We start from the raw sequence: 23,376 nt of genomic DNA on the forward strand, positions 1-23,376 counted from the left end.
ACTAAGCTTCAACAAAAGCTCTATATGTGATCAAAGGATCGGATCCTGTTGATTGCAAAGTGATTGGGGTATTGGCTCCGACAAAGTAGACCTTTCCTGGAGTATCCACTGAGAAGGTGTGAGATGAAGATATCTGAGCGGATAAAGATCCTTTGCCGGCCGTAACGATCAAGATTGAAGGGCCAGATATTGCTCTGTGTGTCTCCGATTCGTTTGCTTGTAAGACGGTACGTACCACGCTGAATTCATCAATTGGTGGATCATAGAGCAGAGAGGGTGCATCGTTTGATGATTGTGTATATTTATGTGCATTTGCACTGCTCTGATCCGGTTTGAAAGGTTGAGGTTGCATACGCTTTTCATCAGAAGGAGAGTCTTCATAAGTAAGCATATCAACCAAAACCTGCACATCACGAGCCTTTGGTGTGAGACCTGCTCGCACGACATTATCGCTTGCTGCCATACATTCAACAATCTCTCCATCAATGTATGCGTGTGGTTCATTTGCTTTCAGGAAAGCTGCTTGTCCAGGTTCAAGATGAACAACATTCAACACGAACGAACACAGAACACCTACGTCTTCAGGGAACTGTGCATTGAGCGTGATAACCAGCTTTGCCAGATCTTCTTCCACTTCCAATGTACTTGCTTTTCCTGAGTTGATGGCACTCTCATACCTTTGTGCAATCTTTGATACCGACTTCTTGACAAGGGACTCTTCGGCATTCATCAAAGCTGAAAAGATCTCCCGTAGAAGCTTCTTTGTTTCTGTTGCATCAATGCTGGAAGCACTTTTGACCTTCGCCAAAGAAGATTTGAGTTGATCGTTGGGATTGATAACCGATTGAAATTCCGGTACGATTTCGATAAAATGAGCAATTTGCTTTAAAGGTCTGAAACCGCAAAATCCTTCAAATTTTGTTAGTGCGATTGCCATCTCTGGTTTATGATTGTTATCTTTGTACATCTTTGGCTTTTCTGCATGAAGTCTTCTGGCCAATTCTTTGTCTGGATGTGCTTGAATACTTAATGCTTTTCCGATACTCAAAATCTTGAACAAGAATGGCAATTCTCCTTTCCAAGAGGTTGATCCTGCGAAGCGTTCTTGGACTTTGTCTCCTACTAGATTGGGGTATTCTTGCAGATAAGAAGCAAGAGTGGGGTACTCATTCTTTCCCTCCCCATTTGGTGGTATGATGCTGCTGGGTAATGTGGAGTGTGTTCCCATCCATAGTTCAGCGTATGGTTTCCCATCCTCTCTCTTGAAATGAGATTCCGAAGTTGCTTCTGCAAATTGAGCAACGAGTGAACCTTGAGCAATTGTCTTTCCCCAATCGTATGATTGTACACCCGGGATTAATTGAAATACAGGACCATATGGACCGCTATTGGTTGAAGAAGAGCTAGTCATTTGTGAGATGTTCAACAGCTGACCTGTTAGCTGAGTGATACGCTCTAAGATGGCGACGATGGTGGGCAGTAAGAAGAGGTGAAATGAGAGGTGAGGATGATGAAAAGAAGATGGAATGTTGTTTTTGTGTAATTGTGAATACCTTTCGCAATCCCGTCGTTTTAGGGTTGTGGCTTGCATGTCTCTGATTTTATTTTATTTTTTCTTTGAAGGCATTTGAGCACTGCATATTCACACGCCGTCTTACTTCACGCGTGCGTGCCTGAGCTTTTATTAATTGCTTTCGGAAACGCGGGTAAGAAGAAAGTATGAGAGATGTCAATTCATTCTTTTCTCCGGAAGAACATATGGTGAGAATCTATCTATACTTCTTTGATCGCTTCCAAACAACTTTTTGAGTAAAGCAATTGTCATATACTCATGATCTCGCCAATCGAATCCAGGCGTAACAACTTCCGAAATCAGACCTCCAACAAATTCACCTTTTTCCGGATAGCGTTGTGCCCATTCTCGATCTTGCTTTGGGTTTTCAGATACTTTCCATTCATCGCCTCCTACCATCAATTGGCGTACTTCACCTTTCGCCATATCTTCTCCCATTGTCACATCTCTTATTCTAGGCGGTGATCCTTGTGTGGAAATAAGGGTATATTTTACCCTCCCACAATGCAACAAATGCATGGTATCGCTTTTGTTTTTGTGCATATACCCTATTGCACTTCTATGGTTGGGGGTTCCCTCTGCACCTTGGTTTGTATTCAAGAGGAAATAGATGCTGCTTTGAACTGGTCTGGTCGCATCTGCGTGTCTATCTGTGAATGGAGAGATCACACTTGCTTCACTGACGTATGTCCTCGCACAATGAGCAACCTTCAGGGTGAGGTTGGAATTTTAGAGAATTGATTAAATCTCCATTCGTTTGAGGGTAATTGTATAGCTTCTTGACATCGTTAAACATCGCTTATCACTGCAAAGAAGTTACATTTCGTTCAAGATACAAGGTCCACATTATCGACACCATCTCAATTGAGCCCGTTCATACAGTCAACAACAACTTCCGATCTTCGAATGAGAACGAAGCAGATCCGATAAGCCAGAACACGGGGACACGTGATAATGATAAGAGTCAAAGATTATTACTTTCAGGATTCGGAAATTGATAGGAGTTAAGATTGGAAGGATGTGTCAGCCGGTTGAATATATGCATCTCTAGGAGTTCTGTTCAACACGTTCAAGGGGCAAGCAAGGTAAGCTAAAAAGCGCGTTAAGAGGTTCAACATTTCTCACGCGTGTGTGTGTGTTCGGAAGGATAATTGATTTTTATTTAAACGAAAAGAAGATTCTTTCTAGAAAAAGATCTTCGTTCTTCAAACACGTAAGTCTGCATTTCATTAACGCGTAAATTAAATCGCTTGTTTTCCCATCAAGGGCTTTAAATCTTAAGCTAAACGCAAGATCATTCATTCATTCAATAAATTAATCTTCGGCTTTTCCGCTTCACTTTGCCAAGGACCATAAATCCCAACAACATACACACATCTCTCCTTTACCAATCAAGCAAGCAGAGGAATGTGTAAGATCAAAAGATGGCTTGCTAGATCCGATTATATGAGAAGGAAAGTATGTGGCTATCCAAACGCATGCGTATGTTATAGGCAAGGCACCACTTAGTGTTCATCAATCCTCTGTGTCTATCTTTTTTCGAATCAGGGTGCAAGCGCATTGGCATGCAGACTAGTCCAAAAGTGCATTTTTTCAAAAAAAGGGTGGAATATATTTTTGCACTAGGAGAGAGCGAGAACAACGCGTACAAACAAGAAGCCACGAAAAGGGTACGCGCGTGTAAAGTGTTGGCATGCAAAACAAAACATGAGTGATAAAGTGCTGTTTTACGTGGATTACTTTTTAGCGTGTTAATAAACCTACATACATAAGATCGACATTTAAAGAGAAAGATCTTTTGAAAAAAAAAAAACAACACAGCAATGCGCATAACATGCATTTCAGTAGTATACCTCTAAAGCAAAAGTGTGCCTGCTTTCTTCTTCGCATAAATGGACTTTGACCGCCCGGCGGTGTTCGATACGTAAGTGCAGAAGAACAGTGATCGATTCAAATCAACCTTCTAAACGGAGACCGTGCACTTCATTTATTCAGCCAGAGGAGGTTCGTCCTCTCTCTGTTTGTTGTTCATATTCATTGTAATGCATTTCATTCATCGGGTACATGCAAAAAAGTGTCCGATATCTGGGCGTTTTCATTCACGGCCCGTCGCGCGTGTTCTACAATGAACAAAAAGGATCTTACTCACCGATGCAATCTTGCACATCCTATATCCTCCTTTCTGATCACCATCATTGACGACATTTTCATGTGGTGATCACGTCCGTCTTGTATATTCGTCTTTCTTTTACACGGACTCAAGCTTAGTTTTGCAAGCTCGGCTGTAGAATTTCATTCTCCTTCTCTTCAACACAGATTCATTTCATGGAGCGGGGCTTGACTCAATTCAACTTCCGACAGCATTAAACAAGGTTATTCGTTTACAAATCCAACTTTCAACACATTCATTTTATTTTACAACATACACATTCTTTACTCACACTCATTATCACAATGGTTTCTTTTCTCAAAAGACGCATGTCTTCCGTCTCGCTCAAAGGAGCAGATCGTAATGACACAAAACAATCATTAGCACCACCACCTCCCGTTCCTGCTCTTCCTCTTGGTGACAAGCAATTGGCAATGGGCAACAAGCTTAACGTAGCCATGCCTGACCTTCGATTCTCTCGTTTGGATCTTGAAGAACACGTTCAAGCAATCGGTCAAGACAAAAGACAAAGTGGTGCATCTCTTGAACCTTTCAGTCCAAAAGTAGAACAAAGGAAGAGCCGATTAGGTTTCTTCGGTGTAAGACCAGCAATGGCGTCCAATGATGAATTAGCTCACGCACAAAGGGCAAATCGTGCTTCTGCCCTTTTGGGAAGTCCACAAATGGCTCCTCCGTCTAGATCCACTTCTGCTCAAAATCTTCAAGCTCCAAAAATTGACAGACAAGCAGCAGCACCAAAGACATCCCACAATACAATGCCTAGATCATCAACCGCAGGACAGGCATTATACGCAAAAGGTCAAATGTCACCCCCTCCAATTTCGTCTCCTAAGCCTGTTGTGGTAGACAAGAAACAACAAAAGAAGGACGAAAAGCTCAGACTTCAACAAGAAAAGGACAAGATGAAACAATTGGCAAAGGAGATGAAAGAGCAAGAAAAGCTTGCTAAACGTGCTTCAAAACTTAGCTTGAAGGCTAGCAAGTCCGATTTGAAGAGCAACAAGCAACAACCTCCTTCACCAGCTGTACAATCTCAACCTCGTCAAGAAAAATCTCCAAATCGAGCTGAACATCAGAGACCATTGCAAGCTGCTATGAGTCCTCCACCTATGCCTAGAACGCCTGAGCAGAGAAACACACGATCCAATGCGACCCCGCAAATGGAACATCGTCCTTCGCCTATTGGACATCAACAAATGCCAATCCAGGAAGCTCCTCGTACACCGACCCACCAAGCTCCTCGTACGCCCAGCCAGCAAGCTCCTCGCGCACCTACTCAGCCAGCTCCAAGAACACCTACGCAGCCACTTGTTGTGTTAAAGAAGCAATCGTCTCCAAAAGTAGTAGAGGCATACGATCCAATCCGCTTTCCCAATCCTCACGATGTCAAGCCCACATCTCCTCAACGACAAGAATCGCAGTCTGAGGAGAGCAGTAGAGGATTGTCAAATTCCGACAGTTTCACACATCCTCAAGCAATGTTGCCTTCTAGAACATTTTCGAGCGATGTACCTGGACACGGTAAAGTGTTGATGACAACGTCTTCCTCCGAAGGAGGAACAGGGTCAAGCTCTACTGCCGATGAGCGTAGACGCAGTTCAGAATCAAACACCAGTGTTGAATATGGAATGAACTCAACATATGGATCTGATGAGCAATTCACGGATGCGGCTAATAGCATTCCACCTTCGCAATCGGGCAGTAGACCAACACGAGACACAGAACGGGAAGAATTGGTTCAAAGTCGCTTATCGATGAGCTTAGATGCAGAGTTACAGCATTCGACAGAAGTAAAGGATGAAAAGCTCCTCGAGACAGCAAACACAACAATTCCTTCAACCATCACTCATCAAGCTCCGAAATTGCCAGCAATTAGCACAGATTTGAAGCTCAATGCTGCAGAATCCAAAAATGTTCACAAACGTGCTGATTCGAACGCAAGTACATTTAGCGCAATGTTGATGGCCAGTAAACCAGGTGGATCTGCCGATCGTGCTGTTGATGCAAAACCTGTTGTACAACAAACAGCTCAAAAGCAGCAAATTGAACAATATCGTGCTGGAATTAATAAGAGCTTATTGGCCCGTTCAGGTTTGTTAAAGCAAGACAATTTCACACAAGAACCCGAAGAAATTGATGAAGCCGAAAATAAAGGTCAACAACCACAATCTATGCTCGATCATGCATCTTCCATCTTGAAACGCGTTCGTGAAGCTGTGCCCAATATGCCACAACGTCAACGTACCGTACAACCTGAATTGGTCGACAAAGGTGATGGCTGGAGTTGTATGGGCGTTGGAGATGTGGAAAAAGTGGATTCACATTGGCATACGGTGATTGAAACAATCAAAGTGGCACATATCAAGGAGAAAGAAGAAAACGACGAAGAAGCAAGCGAGAACGAAGCTTCTGAGCCAGAATATGAATATGTTGACGAAGAAGTTGAGGCTCATTACAATGACTTGTTCGAATTAATCTTCACTGCCACTACGCCAGATGTGATGTCAACACTTCTATCTTATTTGGACATTCACGACATCAAAGCCTTACGTCAAACATCCGCCCCTGTTCGTCTTGCTGTTGGTGCAAATCGTGAAATGATCTTGAATCAATTCTTGTCTGGAATCGGTTACCGAACTTGGACTTACGTGAAAGGATCAGCAACAGCAGCACGAGCACGTTTGGCTGGTCAATCACCCATCACTGCCAATAAAGATCCATGCCCTCTATCTTTGGCTGATTTGGAAGGTTTTATTATTGCGCAAGATTTGTTGCCCGAATATGCAATGGTTGGACAAGAATTCGCAAGAGCACCTGAAGAGATGGATCAAGGTATGGCAAGATTGGCAAGGGCAACTACAAGAGCTCACAATCGAGTTTTGACAAGATTGAGATTGCAACCAACGTATAGAATGCCAAGCAAGAAGGGAAGTAACGCCAGTACATCGTCACCCTCTTCTCCTTCTACACCAACTTCAAGGATCAATTCATCCACTTCATTTATCAATCGTCAAATGAGCGGAAGCGTATCGACAAATATAATCAATAGACATAACAGCTACTACGATCTTCGTAAACCAAGCTTGCCTCTCGACATGAGCGAATTGCCTCCCGTTCCATCTCTCAATTTGATAAACGAAGGTTTAAGTCCAGCACCTTCTTCTGTTGGAAGTCATTCTCCTCTTTCACCTGGCAGTCCCGGATTGACAACAGCACCTTCTACACCATCACCTTTGTGTGATAGCTCACCGATCGAAAGTGTGACGGCTCCGACTCTCCTTTCACCATGGAAGCCAGGTAGAGCTGCCACTTTCCGCGTTTGGGTACCTGCCAAAGATCCTTCAGGCTGGTTATCCGATGCCGAACTTGCCGAATGCGAACAAGAATTGTACAAATCTGGAGTTTGGCCACATCTCAAACGAGGTGATATCATTTGGGATACGGCCGTTGGAGATCAACTAAATGAAGGCAAATACGTCTTTGATGGAAATTATCTACGTGATTTAAGTTATGCATTTGATGTTGCAGGACATTTGCCAAGTTGGTTGAACGTGATCATGTTCAGTCCTTCTTATTGGCATAATGTTATCAAATCATCTCAACCTCAACCGGTTGTATTCTTGGACATCGCACCTTGGAAAGATCAAATCTTGAACAGCCTGCGATTGGTGCAAGATCATGTGGATACATTTAGTGGAAACGGTGCACGTTACCGAATCGCAAAATGGTTATACCGTTCCGCTGCCAATGTCACGAGTGGACAAATTATCAGCCGAATGAATGGTGGTTTGGAAATCGTTGACGATCAATGGGCCGGAAGGATTGTGATCGAAATGGACGGAATGGCAGAATGGGCAAAAGAATTGGTGAATCGATGTGCAGGTCCAGAAGCAACTGCACGTGAAAAAACCAATTTGTTGGCAACCGTTATGGGCGATGCAAATGAAGCAGGCAAAATGAGCAACATCCATGATACCAACGGTGGTACGCAAAAGCCTGCCTTGTACAACAAATTTGGCGGTCAAGGTGGCTCAACGATGATTCGTAAGAATGTCGAACCGCAAAATGCACCATGGGCAATCATGCGTGAAAGATGCAGACCGGGTCTCATCTGGATTCGTCCTTTGGGCGATCGTGAGAAGGTGTTTGCCTGAGAAGAGCAAGCAATAGCTTTTGGACATTCATTACATTCGTTTTTCTTATTTTATTAACTAGTTTCGACTTCGATTTTCTATTTTTTCATCGGCAAGTTTCTCAAATTTTGTTTGGCAAGGTGATCCTTTGCCTCTGCGAAACTTGTTGGATGATGATTGTGTATTCTTTTGAAGCAAATTTTGTACTTTTCCCTCTTTTTTTCTTTCCTCTCTAGAAATGGTTTCCTTTCTCTCTCTGTATCTCATCTTACTCTACTCAGTTTTCCTATACGTACACCTAAACACTCATTCCTGTACCTGGACAATCTGAAGAATTATAACATTGAAATCAATGAAGACTATTGTGCTTGTTGTTGTGTTGTTTAAGATGAGACTAGTGGTGATAAGGGCTTGACTTGATTGATCATTTTTAGATTTGATAATCACTGCCTTTTACATCAATGAATGACTCTTGCCGCCTTTCTTCTCACCACAACAGCAAACGGAAGTGTCCGAATTACAATTAACGCATTCCTCAATTGGAGCAGGATCAACGCCACTCGGGCAGCTTCCTAGGCAACTGTTTAGTGAAGATATGAAAGGTTAGTCTAACATACAACAAAGTCTTTCACAGAGAATGTATGTAACCCTACTCACCTGCAGTCTGAAAAGACCGGTTGGGTAGAAATGATGAGATTGATCAACACAATCAACATGAAACCGATGGTAAAAGGAGTTTGACGCATTGTTCTCTAGTAAAATTTTGATTTGAAGGGGGACAAAAATTTGATATGGTGGTTGAAGGCTTACGTCTTAGACAGCAATCATGTTACCTCGGTTCTGTACTTGTGATATCATATTGCCGAGTAAGCGGAATTTGAATTCGTTTTTATGGTACCGATAGTTGAAATCTTTAAGATCACAATATGATTTATCAAAAGTCACATAATATGATGAGGTTCATATCTGGCCAATTACAAGTCACTTACGGGGATCCGAGGATGCGGCGTACTACATTCCGTTCACCCACGTCCAATTTCAACTGCTCTTTGCTTATTTTAATATGATAACATTGGGAGCTGTTAAAATATTTATGTTTACAGGATCGTATTGATAGAGTTTGACTTGATTACTGCCATAGACTTTAGTAAATAGGATATGTCTTATTGATTTGATCGTTTCATCACCAACGCGAACTTGGACAGCAGCAGACCGTCCCATCACCACAACCAGCGCACATCGAGGCTGGAGAAGTTGGGAGAGTTCCACAGCTTGACTCACAACTATGAAAAGGGGAGGATTAGATGAGATTAGGCCAGTTTTTTCCCGCAAGGATATACTCACGCGCAATCTGAGCGAGCTGATTGGGTTAAAAGGATGAAAATGACCAGAATGACCATAAGAGAAGTGACCTTGAAAGAACTTTTACACATTTTGGTTCTATCGCTCAAGTTGAGAAGTTGAGGAGGAGCGATTACCCTCACTAATAGTTCTGAAACCCTCTCTTAAGCATAGAATGCGGAAAGCTGGTGAATTGTGATAAGTGCCATGGAGAGGCCAATCCTTTGTAACGTACGAAGAATTCGGGAGGACGCGGTACGCTACTTTCCGTTTCACCCTACGCGGCGCATTCATTCTTCCTCAAAAACTTCCATCACGCCTTTGCCCCAACACTCACTTACCGTTGGCGATCCGAGCACACAGACTTTATCCGGGCGGAGTAATTGATGACAAAGGGATTTGTTAAGCTTATCAAAAATGTCGTCATCGGATCAATGATCTCTCACAGCTTTTACACCAATCACTGCTCTTGAAAAAAGGCGGCATTCCGCGTTGCAATAGAGTCATGTCTTCATCCCTTATCGCACAAGAAGAAGATTCTCAAGACAATACCTTACCTCCTTCCACATCATCCAAACCAGCTTCTAGACCTGGTTCTCGCCAACGTCAAGCACGCGCAAACGCAATAACCAAAGAAGGACAAAGCATGAATGCAACACAACAACACGCAGGATGGAGCAAAGAGGAGGAAGCAGAAGCGATTGCACTAATCAAAGAAATTCTTTCGACAGGCATATCACCAAATCAACTCATCATGCAAGGCTTTAGGCCTGATCTAGTAAGTGCATGTAGCAATCAAGTCAACTCCGGATCATCTGGAGAACCTTCTACGTCATCCGTTCAACTGGCAACACAGCCAAAAGCAAAGCGTAAACGCAGAAAAGCAGGCTCCAAAGGAAAGGAGTCAAGTGAGGCGGATAGCAATTCAACAGATCCTGCAAATGATGAGCATACAGCCATACCTAGCCACACGGAGAAAGAGAGTGATTCTCAATATGCAGACTTACTTCGACAAAAAGTGGAATTGGAACGTGAGCGAACGAAACTCTTGCGTCTCGAGAGGGAAAGAGAAGCAATTGCTCCAGAGCAAAATGTTCAATCTTCGGTAGATTCTGAAAAGGTACAAGACATAGACGATACACAGAATACGCTGGCTATTGATCCAATGCAAGCAATGCGTCAAGCAGCTTTGGCGTCGATGAAGCGAAAGCGGCACAGCAATGGACAGCAGAAAGAGGAAGGGCCATCTTTAAAGCTTGGTCGTACAGTAGGAGAAGTTTCGCACGATTCACATCCCATGACTCCCTCGTCATCAGTACCCTTTTCACCCTTTGCGAATCAAGGCTCAATAGTTTTGGGGAATGGTAGCGGAGACTTTGAATCAAACACACCTCCTCCAAATGCCCCACGTGGACCAAAAAATGCTCAACCTCGGTATCGTGACATTGATGCACCTTCGAACATGGAAGCGATTCAACGTGAAATAGAAGCTGCTGAAGCGTTGCAAAGTAGTGAAGATGCAGATTTATGGGCTATAGATGATTCAAATCAACATTTCGATCCTCGTGCTGCCTCTCAAAGGTCGAAGCCATTGGCATATTACGATGACGTTGCTGTTCCGGCCGGGCAGGTTGACTATTCTGCACCTTTACCAAGTCTCACTACAACGCAACCAAAAGGTGCAATTTCGCGGGATCGTCCTGGGATACATTCGGGAGCCAAAGCATGGCGAGAGAATGGATATATGCAGCAACGGAGTCTGCCTTCTGCACCCTCTTTTGTTCATGTTCCGCCACGTCGTCGATCGCCGTTTCTGCAGAACGGAACAGACCAAAGGATCGTTTTGGATATATCTGATGATGAAGACGGAAGTGCAAGTGAGAGCGACTCAACTGAAGAACGAATAGCAGCTAGACTATACCGGAAAGACAATGCAAGGCTGATATATTCGATTTTCAAGGCAGTGATCAATGGAGAAAGTCCTGTGAGCGGGGCACAAGCTAGAAATGGTTCCCCTTCTGGATTCGATACTAGATCTTTATTGCTAAGCAAGGAGAAGGAGATCGAATTGTTGAAGGAAAAGATGCGATTGCTCGAACAGAAGAAAGCTGACACAGAACAGACGAGAGCGGAAGGAGAGACGAAGCAGATTTTGACAGAGGTGAGTGAACGATGCCGAAGATGCTACGCAGACGCGTTGATGAAAGATTTTCACCTATTGATCCTTTTGATGCTGGAAAAAAGAGCGGTCCCTCCGACAAGCAAAACATCACTCCTTCCACCCCAGCTACAGCTTCACCATCTTTTCCGGCATATGAATCGCCTTTTACACGCTATCCAGGTCTACGGGCGATGATGAATAAATCAAAGAGAGGATAATGAGGTGAGGCAAGCATTTAGGTGGATGTCTATCACGGTCCCGTTTTGCTGATCAGGTTTGACTGTAGGTTGACCTTTCTACCGATTTTATTCGCTTCTTGATCGTAAGTTTACTTTTGGCGTCATTCCGGATAATCTTCTTGAACGTTAAGATTTGCGATTGTCACTTTTGCGCCCACTTAGTCTTTTTTTGGCAACGATCGAAGTAAAATGATGAGGCTCCTGTTGATTGGTATTTATTTATTGGCCTATTACATTTTCGTTCTTGCTTTGGCCGTTCTTTGATTGCTCGCTTTACATAGCTTGAGCTTTTTGGAACATCACTTGCACATACAAGAGGAGGAATAGAGGCTACGACAGATATTCATTATGATGTATATAGCATGGATATGAATGACATCATCAATAGCAATATGAGGTGTGAACGTTGTCCGAATAGTCAGAATATCTTTCGGCCAAGTTGGTTTGAAGAAACGTGTTTTATTGCGCCTTTTTTAGCGTTGGGATCATGGTCAATTCTCTACAGTCACGGCGATCTCTTCAAGTTAATAACATTTGAGTTTTGATCTGTGCGGAAGAAGATGACATCTCACGGGGAATAAAAAACGATGACACAAACAACAACCAAACATTCTCCACGTTTTTTACGCCATCTTGCATCGGCCAAAGGGGAGATTAACGTTTGTTCGAAAGATTGTAATTTAGACTTCGGCCAAAGAAAGAATGAAAGCGCGCTAAAAGGGTGTGGCAAAAGGAAAGAAGCTGTTTGTGCAATAGAATCCTCATCCCAACGGTTGACACTAAAATCAAAACGTTGACAATTCTATTTTAGCGTTCTTTCAAGTGTTCCGGATAAACTAGATCGCATGGTCTTCTGGATTTTACCGTCGGTAGAGTATATTCTGTTTGTTAATCTTAGCGTCAACAAAACATGTGCTACATGCATTTGTGTACCTTTTCAATGATGATAAACTCAAATAGTAATACGGAGATTACGCCGGTTTCCAGAAAGATTGGAGAGAATGAAAGGTATATAAAGCCAGCCTTAATTGATCCTGTCAAGGCTTTCCTCAGCAACCACTTACCCTCACTGAAACCTCTCTCACAATGGTCCGCCTATCCTCTTCAATGATTCTTGCTGCTATAGGTCTCGCTACCTCTACTTCGGCAGCCCCTTTGGAAAAGCGTGCTCCTAGCGGTATTCCTGGTTTTGACGTTAGTCATTATCAAGGTGCTGTTGATATGAAAGCACAAGCAAGCAAAGGTGCAAAATTTGTAATTATTAAAGCAACCGAAGGTACATCTTATAAAGATTCAAGCTTTAGTGCAAATTACGATGGTGCAACAAGTGCAGGTTTGATCAGAGGTGGATATCATTTTGCCCACCCTGATTCTTCTTCAGGTGCAAGTCAAGCAAACTTTTTCTTAAAGAACGGTGGAGGTTGGAGTAATGACGGTCGTACATTACCCGGAATGCTCGATATCGAATATAACCCAAACGGCAGCACTTGCTATGGCTTAAGTGCTTCTGCAATGGTCAATTGGATTTCTGACTTTGTAAACACTTATCATGGTGCAACTGGTCGTTGGCCATTGATTTACACGTGAGTATTCAGTTTATCATGAGGTACGAGGCATAACTGACCATCTTTTGCTGTTGCGCTATATGTTAACAGAACGAATGACTGGTGGAACACATGCACTGGAAACAGTGCAGCTTTCAGTCAAAAGTCACCTCTCGTCTTGGCACGATACGGCAGCTCTTCGGTTGGAACTGTGCCGGGAAACTGGGGATACGAGACCTTCTGGCAATGGGCAGATTCCGGAAACTTCCCCGGTGATCAAGATGTTTTCAACGGAAGCGAAGCTGGCTTGAAAAAGATTGCTTCCGGTTAAATAGCTAGTCGTACGGAGTGTTATAGTTCATAGTTCTATCCATTCTCTGCTTATTAACATCTTCTTCATTCTTCACAACCCCTCGTCTCCCTCATCGATAGGTAGCAGAGACTAAAACTAAATCAATTAATAAGAGTGGCAATGTCACGAGGTAGGGTACTATGTCAGGCTAAAGAATCTAAGGATTGTAGTGTTCAGTGTTTATTATGGAATGCTTTACGCAAGAAAGCACTGGACTTCTTCGGCGTTCGCTTTTGGTTCTTGCCCGGATTGGCGTAGATTAAACCAAAGTCTCCTTCATAGCCGTTACTCCATTCAAAGTTCCTGATGCAGGTCCATGGAATGAAGCCTTTTAATGGAATACCAGTATCTAGCGCCCACTTAATGTTACGTAAAGTGGATTTGTACCATTCAATTCGGCCCTTATCGTCGATTTTTTGGTGAAAAGATAATTTCAAAGGATTTCGTAAGACCATTCCATTTTCACCAATCGCTAATGCTTTCACGTTCCATTTCTTGTGCATATAGGTTAGGCCTTGGTACAGGGTATCATTCGTCAAGAAATTCCAATCTGAACCTGTTGGCTTACCAATCAACTTTCCTCTCTTATTCTTTGTTTCTTCATCAATGCATGAAGGCCAATAATCTTGATTGTCTTCATCACATTTTGTACCTTTGGGTAAAGCGGCAGCAAATGTGCTCGAATAACCGTCATAATAGATGATATCATATGCATCTTTGAGACGTGCGCTTTGCTCTTGGGTAAATCGTGGAAGTATGTCTGGATTCTTTGAGTGCTTTGCAAGAGTAGAACGCATGAGAGGGGGGTAGTCTCCCGTAGTCAGTGGAGCGACATCCCAACCGATTCCAAATGCCATGCTAACTTGAGCAGCTTGACGATCAGCAGCACTGTGGGGATTCGATGGCTTAGCTGGTGAACCGTCTAATTTGATACCGAAAGTTGTGTCTTTTACCTTTCCTGCTTTCTTCAAGTTTTGAAACTCGTGATATGCTTCCGCATGTGCTAATAAAGCATGATGAGCGCATTGAAACATTTGTGGAATATCATCCTTGATTCCTGGAGCTGAATCTCCGTCTTCTCCACCATATCCTTCTACACAGAAAGTACGGATCTCGTTCATGCTTGCCCATCGATCGCAATGTTTTCCCAAGGCTTCCATTGCCAAAGAAGCGTAATTTTTGAAATCGGCAATAATTTTGTCAGACTTCCAACCGCCATAAGAATGTTGCAAAGCTGCTGGCAAGTCCCAGTGATACAAGGTGCAAGTAGTACTCATTCCGTTCTTGTGTGCAACATCTGCTACATTCTTGTAATATTGTACGCCTTTTTCGTTTAACTTATCACCTTTACCGTTAGGCAATAATCTTGTCCAAGCGATGGTGAAATCGAAATTGTTAATGCCCAAAGATTTCTTGAATAATGGAATATCCTTTTTATACGTATGATAAAAATCCATTGCAACATCACCTGTTGCGCCACCTTTGATATGACCTTTTTGATGAACAAATTCATCCCAAATCGAAACGCCTTTTCCGTCTTCGTTCCAAGCTCCTTCAACTTGATAAGCCGTCACTCCACAACCATAAATGAAATCTTTAGGAAGTTGACGGCCATTCATGGATAATTGAGCAGAAGCGAAAGACAAGCTTTGCGCTATTGTTATTGCACTGAGTAAGTTAGATAATTTCATGGCGTCGATGAAGATGATGGCAGGAAGAGCAGTGGCATAAGTTTTGCCATTTTCAGTCAAGCATTTGTACAAACTTGACAAAGGGAAACGGAGGCCATCATCCACCGCCAATCCCCCTTAGCGGTTCATTTCGCCAACAATAAACAATTCAAATCCCTCAAATGATTAAGCGGCCCTTCTTTTCCGCGAGAAAAGGCTCCGAAGGAAAGGGTAAAGCAACGGTCTCCTAAATTCGCTCTACTGCGCCCATCGAAAGTCACCGGCGCCGCATGAGCAAGGTGCAGGGACACCGTTGACGATGTAGAAGAACAGTGTTGCTCAATTACTTTTTCATTCAGCGCTACGCCGCGCATTTTCCTGTCAGCCGACAAGAAAGGGGCATTCGTATCGTGCGAACAAAAGGAGAATAAATAATATATTATGCTGACTACATTAATTAAATGGCTTATGAACAATGATTTAGCCTTCACTGTCCCCCCTCTTAAGCTAATGTGACGGTCAACTTTTGTCCTTTACTGGTCTTCACTGGTCCCTTGTAAGCATTTCCATCAACATTAATGGCCGTTCCGTTGGTCAAACGTAAAGTGAGTTCGTTACCTAAATTGGAGGTAATGACTGCTTGCTTAAGCTTTGGTCCTTCATCCCATTCCATATCGACCGAGAATCCATAACGGGCAAGCATATTGGTCACACTTCCACCGGCTTTAGCTGCGTTTGACGAAAGAGCTGGTAAGAGATGAACTGTACCTGTATGACTTTGCATAATCATTTCTTGAATAGCAGAAAGAAAACCAAAGTTACCATCAATTTGATAAGGTGTCCCTGAACCAGAATCCGTATTCCATAAATTGACCAATAGGAAATGTTTCAATGTTTCTTGTGCATTTGCCCAAGAAGTGTCAGCGTCAAGTAATCGAGCATAAGAAGCAGAAACCCATGCACGAGACCAACCAGTATTGCCACCACCGTTTATCATTCGGTTATCCAACAGAATACGTGAAGCATTTGCCAGCGTTTCGTTGAGAAGCGGTGAAAATTGTTTTCCAGGATGCAAAGCCCATAAAGGTGAAAGATGTCTGTGTCCTGGGTCGGCATCAACATACTCGTAACGCCATTCAAGGATTTCACCGTATGAGCCAATGAAGTTTGGTCGCAATTTGGCTTGCAAAGCGCGATACTTCGTAGCGTTGCTATTATTAGGATCTCCCAATAAGGAGTACGCTTCATCAATGTCATTGTACAGTTGCCAGAGCAATTGATTATCCATCGCGGGCGCAATGTCCATTCCAGTTTGTGTTCCTGGTGAATCGGAATCTTTTGGCATATAAAATGGATTTTCGGGAGAAAGGGAAGGTCCAGTCACCATACTTCCGTTATACTCGAACAAGAAGGTGTCGTAGAATGCAGCTGTATCCAGCATGAAAGGCAAAGCACGATTCTTGAGTAAGTCCAAATCATTTGTGAATCTTACATGTTCGAGATAATGTGTTGAAAGCCATGGAGCGCTCATTGGCCACAAAGTATATTCTGTACCGTTGTCGGTCGGAGCTGAATCTCCCCACAGATCTGTGTTGTGATGCATGACCAGTCCTTGTTCGATTCCATACATATCTTTTGCCATTTGAAGAGCACGAGGACGTGCGACGTCCATGAGATCAAATAGACTCATTTGGGTTTCAGGTGCAAGGTTACCAGCTCCTACGGCCCAATAATTCATCTCAATGTTGATGTTGATAGTAAAACGACCTGCAAATGGTGGCGAATTTGTGTTCCACCAAAGTCCCATCAAATTTGCTGGCAAAGCTTTGTTACCTTGACGTGATGATCCGATGATCAAATGACGACCGAAATTGTACACCAAAGTCATCAATTCGATATCATCATCTGGGCTATTCTTGAAAGCGGCTAATCTTTGATCGGTAGTATTTTGAGTGATTGCAGAGTTAGATGAAGATCCAAAAGACAGTTGCATACTTTTGTGCAAATTTGAATGATCTTGTACTGCATTATTGCGAATCGTATCAAAACCTTTAGAAACTGCTGCATCCAGGCTTGTATCAGTTGCACCTTTATAGTCAGATTCACGGTATGTAGTTTGAATATCCATGAAAACATCCAAAGTCTTCATGCCAGAAGCTTTGAGAGTGTTTGAATCAACGCTGACACTTCCACTATCAACTACAGCCCGAGCCTGCATGGCAAAATCCAATCCGCCAGGGGATGATCCACTTCCGGCATATGTCAAAAGTTGATTCATTCCATTACTGGTACTGGCAGTTTTATTGTATACGTTTTCATCACGGCCCAGAGCAAGTGTAGCATCGAATGGTTGCTCGGAAGAGAATCGGATTGCCAAAACGTTGTCTGGATAACTTGCAACTGCCAATCGACTGAATTGAACACCATTGTAGGTATAGTTTGCACCCGTGATTCCACTAATGGTATCTAACCAACGAGTATAATCTGCCATACTATTTTGATTTTGACCTAAATCAGCGGTCAAGTAGCCTCCAGTATTATAAACTCCTGGCTCATCGTTTTCTGGAACCATGTTTGCTAGACCATAATTTCCTGCTTCATTATATTTATTATCAAGAAGATCTTGTCGTACTTTTGGCCAAGCAGCTTTTGCGTTTGGATTTACACGATTTTGAAAGTTTCCATTCCAAATTGAGTCTTCGTTTAAAACCAACTTTTCGGCCGCTGAACCATACATCGTGATACCTAATCGACCGTTACCGATCGGTAAAACTGAAGTGTAATCACCGGCAGGTGTAGTGAAATGAATTGTGGTTGAACCATTGTAGGTTTGACAAGCTGTCCTTGCCACCACAAGGGAGAGTGCTGCAACAACTTGGAATAGCATCTTGCGCGGGTTGAGTGTTGTTGTTGGGCCGTTAAGAGATGGAAATTGTTTTATTATGCTCTTTATATGCTTTTTGCTGATTTGTCACATTCATTTTGTCGGCATCATAACATGAGGAATAAGGTTTTAATTACCGGTAATCTTTGACGTCTTCTTTTTACTCCACAAAGATGTAAGAATAGAACAAATTGAAGCCCGACCTGCATGTCAATAGAATCCCTCGTCATTTTGTTTGGTTATTGTCTTGTGCATGGTTAGCGTACTTTTAGCTTCGGAATTCTGGAACTAGAATGCGGGGAACTTCTGTCAAATTGACATTTCTATTCCCCGGATGGATGGCTTCCGCGGAAGTGTCAGATCGACAAAGGCATACGCAGATGGTGATCCAGTTTCCTTCATGCTTTCATTGCCGGCTTGGCGAAAAGATCTCCATTGTATGCACTTTTATGGTATACGTCATCTGCCTTGCGTACCTTCTCCGTGGAGTCCTAGATTCAATTCATCAAAGAGCCAGTTACGGAGCTAATGCCATCTTCATTTCATCGTTTCAGCTACTCGTTTGAAGGGTTTACGGGAAAGTTGAGGTTGCCATGAAGTTTTGTGAGCAAGTCAGCATATCTCCACTCTACGGAGAGATCCGAAAGCCTAAGTACCCACACTTGGCTTCCTCAGAAGTAGTTTGGAGCACAGTCCTTGGTCGAGATACATTGCTGCAGCACTTGAGCGTATTTGCTTGGAAGAGGATAAGATGGTACACACGACATGAAAGATGACCGAATGAATGCAAAGATGAATTGACAATAATTGGGTTGCGAATGTAAACGCGTGTGATTATATAAGCAATTTCTCGGTGACTTTCTTAGCCTGAGTTGAATCTTTGTGTCTTGGCACACAGCTTAATTTTCTGACTTTAGGGGTTGCTTGCAGATGAACAAAAATAGGGGTGAAGGCCTAAGAGTGATGGCGGGTACAGTGCATACATGGCGTGTGTGAGTGTGTTACTTTCACACTGCTTAAAGAACAACACTTGCTCATACATACCTTCTAGAATCAAGGTCATGCAGATCATATATTCAAACATGCAATTGGGTCCAGGGGGATCCTACAATCAGACAATTACGTCCATCACTTCTCTATTTATACCAACGAAATGTTTTGATAAACAGCAACATAATCTCATTAAGCGGCAAATATGCCACCAAGACCGATCGGTAGCCCTTCGATGGGAGATCGTTCACGCTCACCTTCATCCTGGGATGAACAGCAGAATACAATGGTGAGCTCGGCTGTTCAACAATGGGAACGTAGAAGTTCTCGTGATGGACAAAATAGAGGCACCAGCCATGCTATCCCAAGACCATCATATCCACCTCCTGCTCCTTCTTCAGGTGCAGGTATTCGAAGATATAGTGCACCTTTCGGGCAAGAAGCAGTTCGCGATCCACTACAACAAAGTACCTCACAGCCCATTACTGCTTATCCAGCGCATATACCCTCGCCATACATTGAACAAGAGAGCACTTCTGATCCTTACACGTATGGATATACGGAAAGGCATGTGGATGAAGAGGAAGAGGTGTACGAACCTTTAAAGCAATCGTATGAGAGAGCAGATGCTACTGCAATACCGGTCCTCTCTCCTTCTTCTTCAAGTATGAATCGAGGAGATAGTGATCATCTTGAGGGCTATGAAAAGAGAAATATCTTCCATTCGCAACAAGACAGGATACGGCAAGATGTACGAGAACAGATTAGGAACGGAAATGGGAGATATACTGAATTTCCACAACAGAATGTCTATGTCGGCGGAGAATCAGCAATGAACCCAGAACGAATCTCAGGACAATCGATAGGAAGCAGATTCAGCTTACCGCCATGGCTGACCAGTAATATCAATGCAAAAGAGATCTATCGACAAGTGATTTGGTTGCTGGCCGGAATTGCCCTATTGTGGGTCCCAGGATTGGTAGCAATCCTCTGTTATGGTGCACTAAAGTTCCCCATGTACGCCTATCCGACAATCTTTGGCGTAGGTCTGTTTTGGTGGAGCGTCTGGCTTTCATCAGCTTGGGCCGGAATTTGGATTTGTTGGTTAGCATCATTCATTGCTCCGATCGCTTTGAGAATTTCTTTGGGTATCCTTGCCATCAACTTCAAAAGACAGATCACTTATTTGGAAGTTTTACAAAAGTACGTTGCAACTTTTTTATGGTCAATTTTGATTTGGATAGCCTATCTCACAATGGTTTGGATGCATTTTCCTGGCTATCAAGGGGTAGATTCCAGCCTGTTGGACCCGTTGTCAGCAGGCAATTCCACAATGGGAAGTGGATCTGGCAATTCTACCGGTGCTTCCAATAGCTCTTCTTCGACTTCTTCTTCTGATTCAATTTTGGGCTCGTTATGGGGAACGGGCTCTACTGCATCTGCTCATGCGGCCGCACTACAAGCAGAAGCTGAGCTATCCAACTATTCAAGCAATACGAATTGGCTGATCACTTTCAGTCGATTCTTCTTCGGTTTGGCGATTTGTTGTGCTTTGCTTTTAGCACAAAAGTTAGCCATCCAAAGTATAGCAAATAGCTTTCATGAAGTTACGTATAGCGATAGAATCCGATTGATGAAATATCATACCAGTGTTTTGGTAACCCTGTATTCGCACGCCAAACGGATCAAATTTGGAACCAATGGAAGCTTGTTGGCCGAACATGGAAAAGCGGCCATGGCTGATACGAACATGCATCTCGAAACTGATATCAAACCATCATCGACAGACGCACCGACGAGAGAAGGACAAGTGCTGAGGGCGGGCAATAAGATCAATTGGTCACATTTCAGAAATACTTTGAGCCTAAAAGGACGATCAACTCCTACGATCATGAATTTCACCGTCAAAGTTCAAGATATTGGTGCTCCTCCGCTTGCGTTTACGAATCCTTTCTCTGCTGAAGCGATCGTTGAATCATCTCTCGAGAGTAGCGATGAAACAAAGAAGCTGGCAAGAAGGATATTTGATGCTTTTTCCGTTCCTTTGACTGGCTCAGATGAGCACACTAAGAAGGGAGGTCACAAGCATACTACTACTGGCGTCGATGATGGAGAGAATCCACTCTCACGTAGGGTGCTGACACTCGCGTCTATTGAAACTGCTTTCAAGTCAAACAAGGATGCCATACGTGCATATGCCGTTCTGGATCGAGATGGGAATGGCGATTGTACCTGGGAAGAAGCCTTGTCAGTCTGTTTGGAGATTCATCGGGAGCGAATGTGTTTGCTAGCCTCTATGCATGACGTTGATGCAGCAGTTGCAAAATTGGATCACATCTTACGCGGAGTTTGGATAACGATGTCATGCGTGATTGTGGCAGCCCTTTTGAGTACTCGATTTTCGACCCTGATCGCTTCTCTTGGAACTATTTTGCTTGGTCTGTCTTGGTTGATCAGCTCAACCGCTCAAGAATCATTAGCTTCGATTGTATGGGTCTTCTGTAAGCATCCTATCGATGTCGGAGATGTGATTGTGGTTCCTGGATTATTGTCAGTTGCTTCGTCGACAGTTACAAAAGACACGCTTGCTGCTTTACAGGGATACACGGATGGCGATACATTCGAAGTACAGGAAGTTCAACTAATGTCAACCGTACTCAAGACTACAACAACAAATAAACATGTACAAGTCTCGAATTACCTTCTCTCATCAAAGCCATTGGTGAATTTGCGTAGAAGTGGACCTATAGAAGAACCGTTTATGCTGAGTGTGGGATACGATACCCCTTTGGAATCGATTGAAGCTTTACGGCAAGATATGTGCTCCTGGTTGGCCACTCAAGGCAGAGACTTTCGGCCAGGTTTTGACATCGCTCTTGAAGGGCTAGATGATCAAGCACAACTGAAGCTTGTTCTCGCAATTCGCTACAAATCGAACTGGCAAGATCCACCATTACGTATGCAGAGACGTAATCGTTGGGTCTCCGCTCTGAAACAATTGTTGAAGAAGAACGAGATCTACGGCCCAGGTCACATTCCCGCCGCAAAACCTGCGATTTTGGATGACACCTCTAAAAATACGGCGTCACAATCAGTCAAATCGTTCCAGTTGATGGACAAAGTCGAAGATGTGGTTCTGGATGGAAAGACAGAATTTGAGCTATTTGGTACAAGGGGAGTGCATACCTTGCATTCCCATCATACAAGTACCCCTATGAGCGGTACGTTTGCCGCGGGAAGGGACGGAAAGCTTGATGTAGACCCTGCTCTAACTACACGCTCTCGATTGAATGAAGCCATTCCTCCAACCAAATCAGCAGGTGAAGGTGATTTGCGTGCGAGTATGTACGCACAACATAGCACCAGTACCACTCAATTAGATGCGGTCAATGCACAGGGCTGGCATACTAATGAGGATGAGCTTTTCCGTCAAGAGGAGGGACAGAAACAGATTCGAGGATCCAATCGCGATCTTGAGATGGGCGAAAGACTATAGAGCTGCACTAGCTCTGTATTCTGCCTTATTTCCTCTCGATTGCAATCAATCCAGCTTTAATGTCTGCCCTTGGAGAAGCTGTACTCATCCATATGCCCAGGCATACAGCGATTATTTTCTCTTTGTTTGATCATGACCACAAAGAAACGTGCATGCCGTTCATACTGTCATGAGTCCGCCTCAGCTCACTTCCTCAAGCACGATCATTCACAGCCAAGACAATGGCAATGTTCTTCATAAAGGCAAAATTTATGAGAATAACCTACAAAGTCAATACGACCAAAATCCAATAGGCATGTTCCTACCCAGAGAAGAACAAAGGCGGAATATGTCAATGTTCTTTTGCGAAAATCCAAACAAACGAAAGACTTGGTTAAATCGAGGAAGACGAGCATACAGTCCAGGAGCAGCAAATGAAGCGAAAAGGAGGCAAGCTGAGATCAAAAAGATGCTGGATAAAAATGAAAAAACTTCAACAAAATCCAGTCGTAAGAAGAAAAGTAGTAAACGTGGCAAAGGTCCGAATCTCGTCATCGTTCCTGAAAAGATAAAGACTGTGAAACCTCGAACGTAAGATTGATTCATACCTCTCCTCAATTTCTGTAATACGTATATTCATCACTTGTACATTATGGCACACAGACTGTTACAATACAATACGAGTCAACCGAAGAGCATACGAAAGACTATTGTCCTTGCGCTGATCATTACGACGTACGAAAATAAGTAGTGAGTGTTAAAGTAAACACCCCTTCCATGTTGGGCATGTCGTAACATCTCTCAGCTTCTCAAGCTTCAGTCTTGCATAAAAGTCAATCTTTAC

The 23,376-nt window shown here is 43.3% G+C and overlaps 8 protein-coding genes across 8 annotated transcripts; 5 read left to right on the top strand and 3 right to left on the bottom strand.

The window, feature by feature from the left end:
- Position 1: 1 nt before the first annotated feature.
- FA14DRAFT_181140 (uncharacterized protein) lies at positions 2-2,011 on the bottom strand (the record flags this gene model as incomplete). Its single annotated transcript, XM_025501068.1, has 2 exons — positions 2-1,455; positions 1,780-2,011. The coding sequence occupies 2 exons, from the start codon at positions 2,009-2,011 to the stop codon at positions 2-4; spliced, it is 1,686 nt and encodes a 561-aa protein (XP_025352753.1).
- A 1,636-nt stretch (positions 2,012-3,647) lies between these two features.
- FA14DRAFT_74147 (uncharacterized protein) lies at positions 3,648-7,926 on the top strand. The gene has a single exon (XM_025502800.1). It carries the CDS (start codon positions 4,028-4,030, stop codon positions 7,895-7,897), a length of 3,870 nt encoding a protein of 1,289 aa, XP_025352754.1. The 5' UTR covers positions 3,648-4,027; the 3' UTR covers positions 7,898-7,926.
- Positions 7,927-9,531: 1,605 nt separating this feature from the next.
- Positions 9,532-11,889, top strand: FA14DRAFT_74209 (uncharacterized protein). The gene is made up of 3 exons (XM_025502801.1): positions 9,532-11,378; positions 11,462-11,600; positions 11,803-11,889. The coding sequence occupies exons 1-2, from the start codon at positions 9,723-9,725 to the stop codon at positions 11,594-11,596; spliced, it is 1,791 nt and encodes a 596-aa protein (XP_025352755.1). The 5' UTR covers positions 9,532-9,722; the 3' UTR covers positions 11,597-11,600; positions 11,803-11,889.
- Positions 11,890-12,724: 835 nt separating this feature from the next.
- Positions 12,725-13,492, top strand: FA14DRAFT_126484 (putative N,O-diacetyl muramidase; the record flags this gene model as incomplete). The annotated part of the gene is made up of 2 exons (XM_025496749.1): positions 12,725-13,200; positions 13,273-13,492. 2 exons carry the CDS (start codon positions 12,725-12,727, stop codon positions 13,490-13,492), a joined length of 696 nt encoding a protein of 231 aa, XP_025352756.1.
- FA14DRAFT_185587 (glycoside hydrolase) lies at positions 13,264-15,204 on the bottom strand (the record flags this gene model as incomplete). Its single annotated transcript, XM_025501462.1, has 1 exon — positions 13,264-15,204. The coding sequence occupies one exon, from the start codon at positions 15,202-15,204 to the stop codon at positions 13,687-13,689; it is 1,518 nt and encodes a 505-aa protein (XP_025352757.1). The 3' UTR covers positions 13,264-13,686.
- A 401-nt stretch (positions 15,205-15,605) lies between these two features.
- On the bottom strand, positions 15,606-18,215 carry FA14DRAFT_74232 (uncharacterized protein). The gene has a single exon (XM_025502803.1). The coding sequence runs from the start codon at positions 18,068-18,070 to the stop codon at positions 15,686-15,688; it is 2,385 nt and encodes a 794-aa protein (XP_025352758.1). The 5' UTR covers positions 18,071-18,215; the 3' UTR covers positions 15,606-15,685.
- Positions 18,216-18,664, top strand: FA14DRAFT_74231 (uncharacterized protein). The gene has a single exon (XM_025502802.1). It carries the CDS (start codon positions 18,361-18,363, stop codon positions 18,631-18,633), a length of 273 nt encoding a protein of 90 aa, XP_025352759.1. The 5' UTR covers positions 18,216-18,360; the 3' UTR covers positions 18,634-18,664.
- A 1,435-nt stretch (positions 18,665-20,099) lies between these two features.
- On the top strand, positions 20,100-22,109 carry FA14DRAFT_114636 (uncharacterized protein; the record flags this gene model as incomplete). The annotated part of the gene is made up of 5 exons (XM_025496064.1): positions 20,100-20,345; positions 20,532-20,767; positions 20,858-21,095; positions 21,174-21,590; positions 21,657-22,109. Coding segments are annotated over 5 exons (1,590 nt in total), but the record flags the coding sequence as incomplete, so codon positions are not given.
- Positions 22,110-23,376: the final 1,267 nt, after the last annotated feature.

Source organism: Meira miltonrushii, assembly GCF_003144205.1.
Source record: "Meira miltonrushii strain MCA 3882 unplaced genomic scaffold FA14scaffold_4, whole genome shotgun sequence".
Lineage (NCBI taxonomy): Eukaryota > Fungi > Basidiomycota > Exobasidiomycetes > Exobasidiales > Brachybasidiaceae > Meira > Meira miltonrushii.

Bases quoted from the DNA above. Each gene is read 5' to 3' on its own strand.
- FA14DRAFT_74231 (XM_025502802.1), top strand. From the start codon at position 18,361: ATGCGGGGAACTTCTGTCAAATTGACATTTCTATTCCCCGGATGGATG.
- FA14DRAFT_74147 (XM_025502800.1), top strand. From the start codon at position 4,028: ATGGTTTCTTTTCTCAAAAGACGCATGTCTTCCGTCTCGCTCAAAGGA.
- FA14DRAFT_74209 (XM_025502801.1), top strand. From the start codon at position 9,723: ATGTCTTCATCCCTTATCGCACAAGAAGAAGATTCTCAAGACAATACC. The intron at 11,379-11,461 runs GTGAGTGAACGA...GCTGGAAAAAAG, and splicing joins CGAAGCAGATTTTGACAGAG to AGCGGTCCCTCCGACAAGCA.
- FA14DRAFT_74232 (XM_025502803.1), bottom strand. From the start codon at position 18,070: ATGCTATTCCAAGTTGTTGCAGCACTCTCCCTTGTGGTGGCAAGGACA.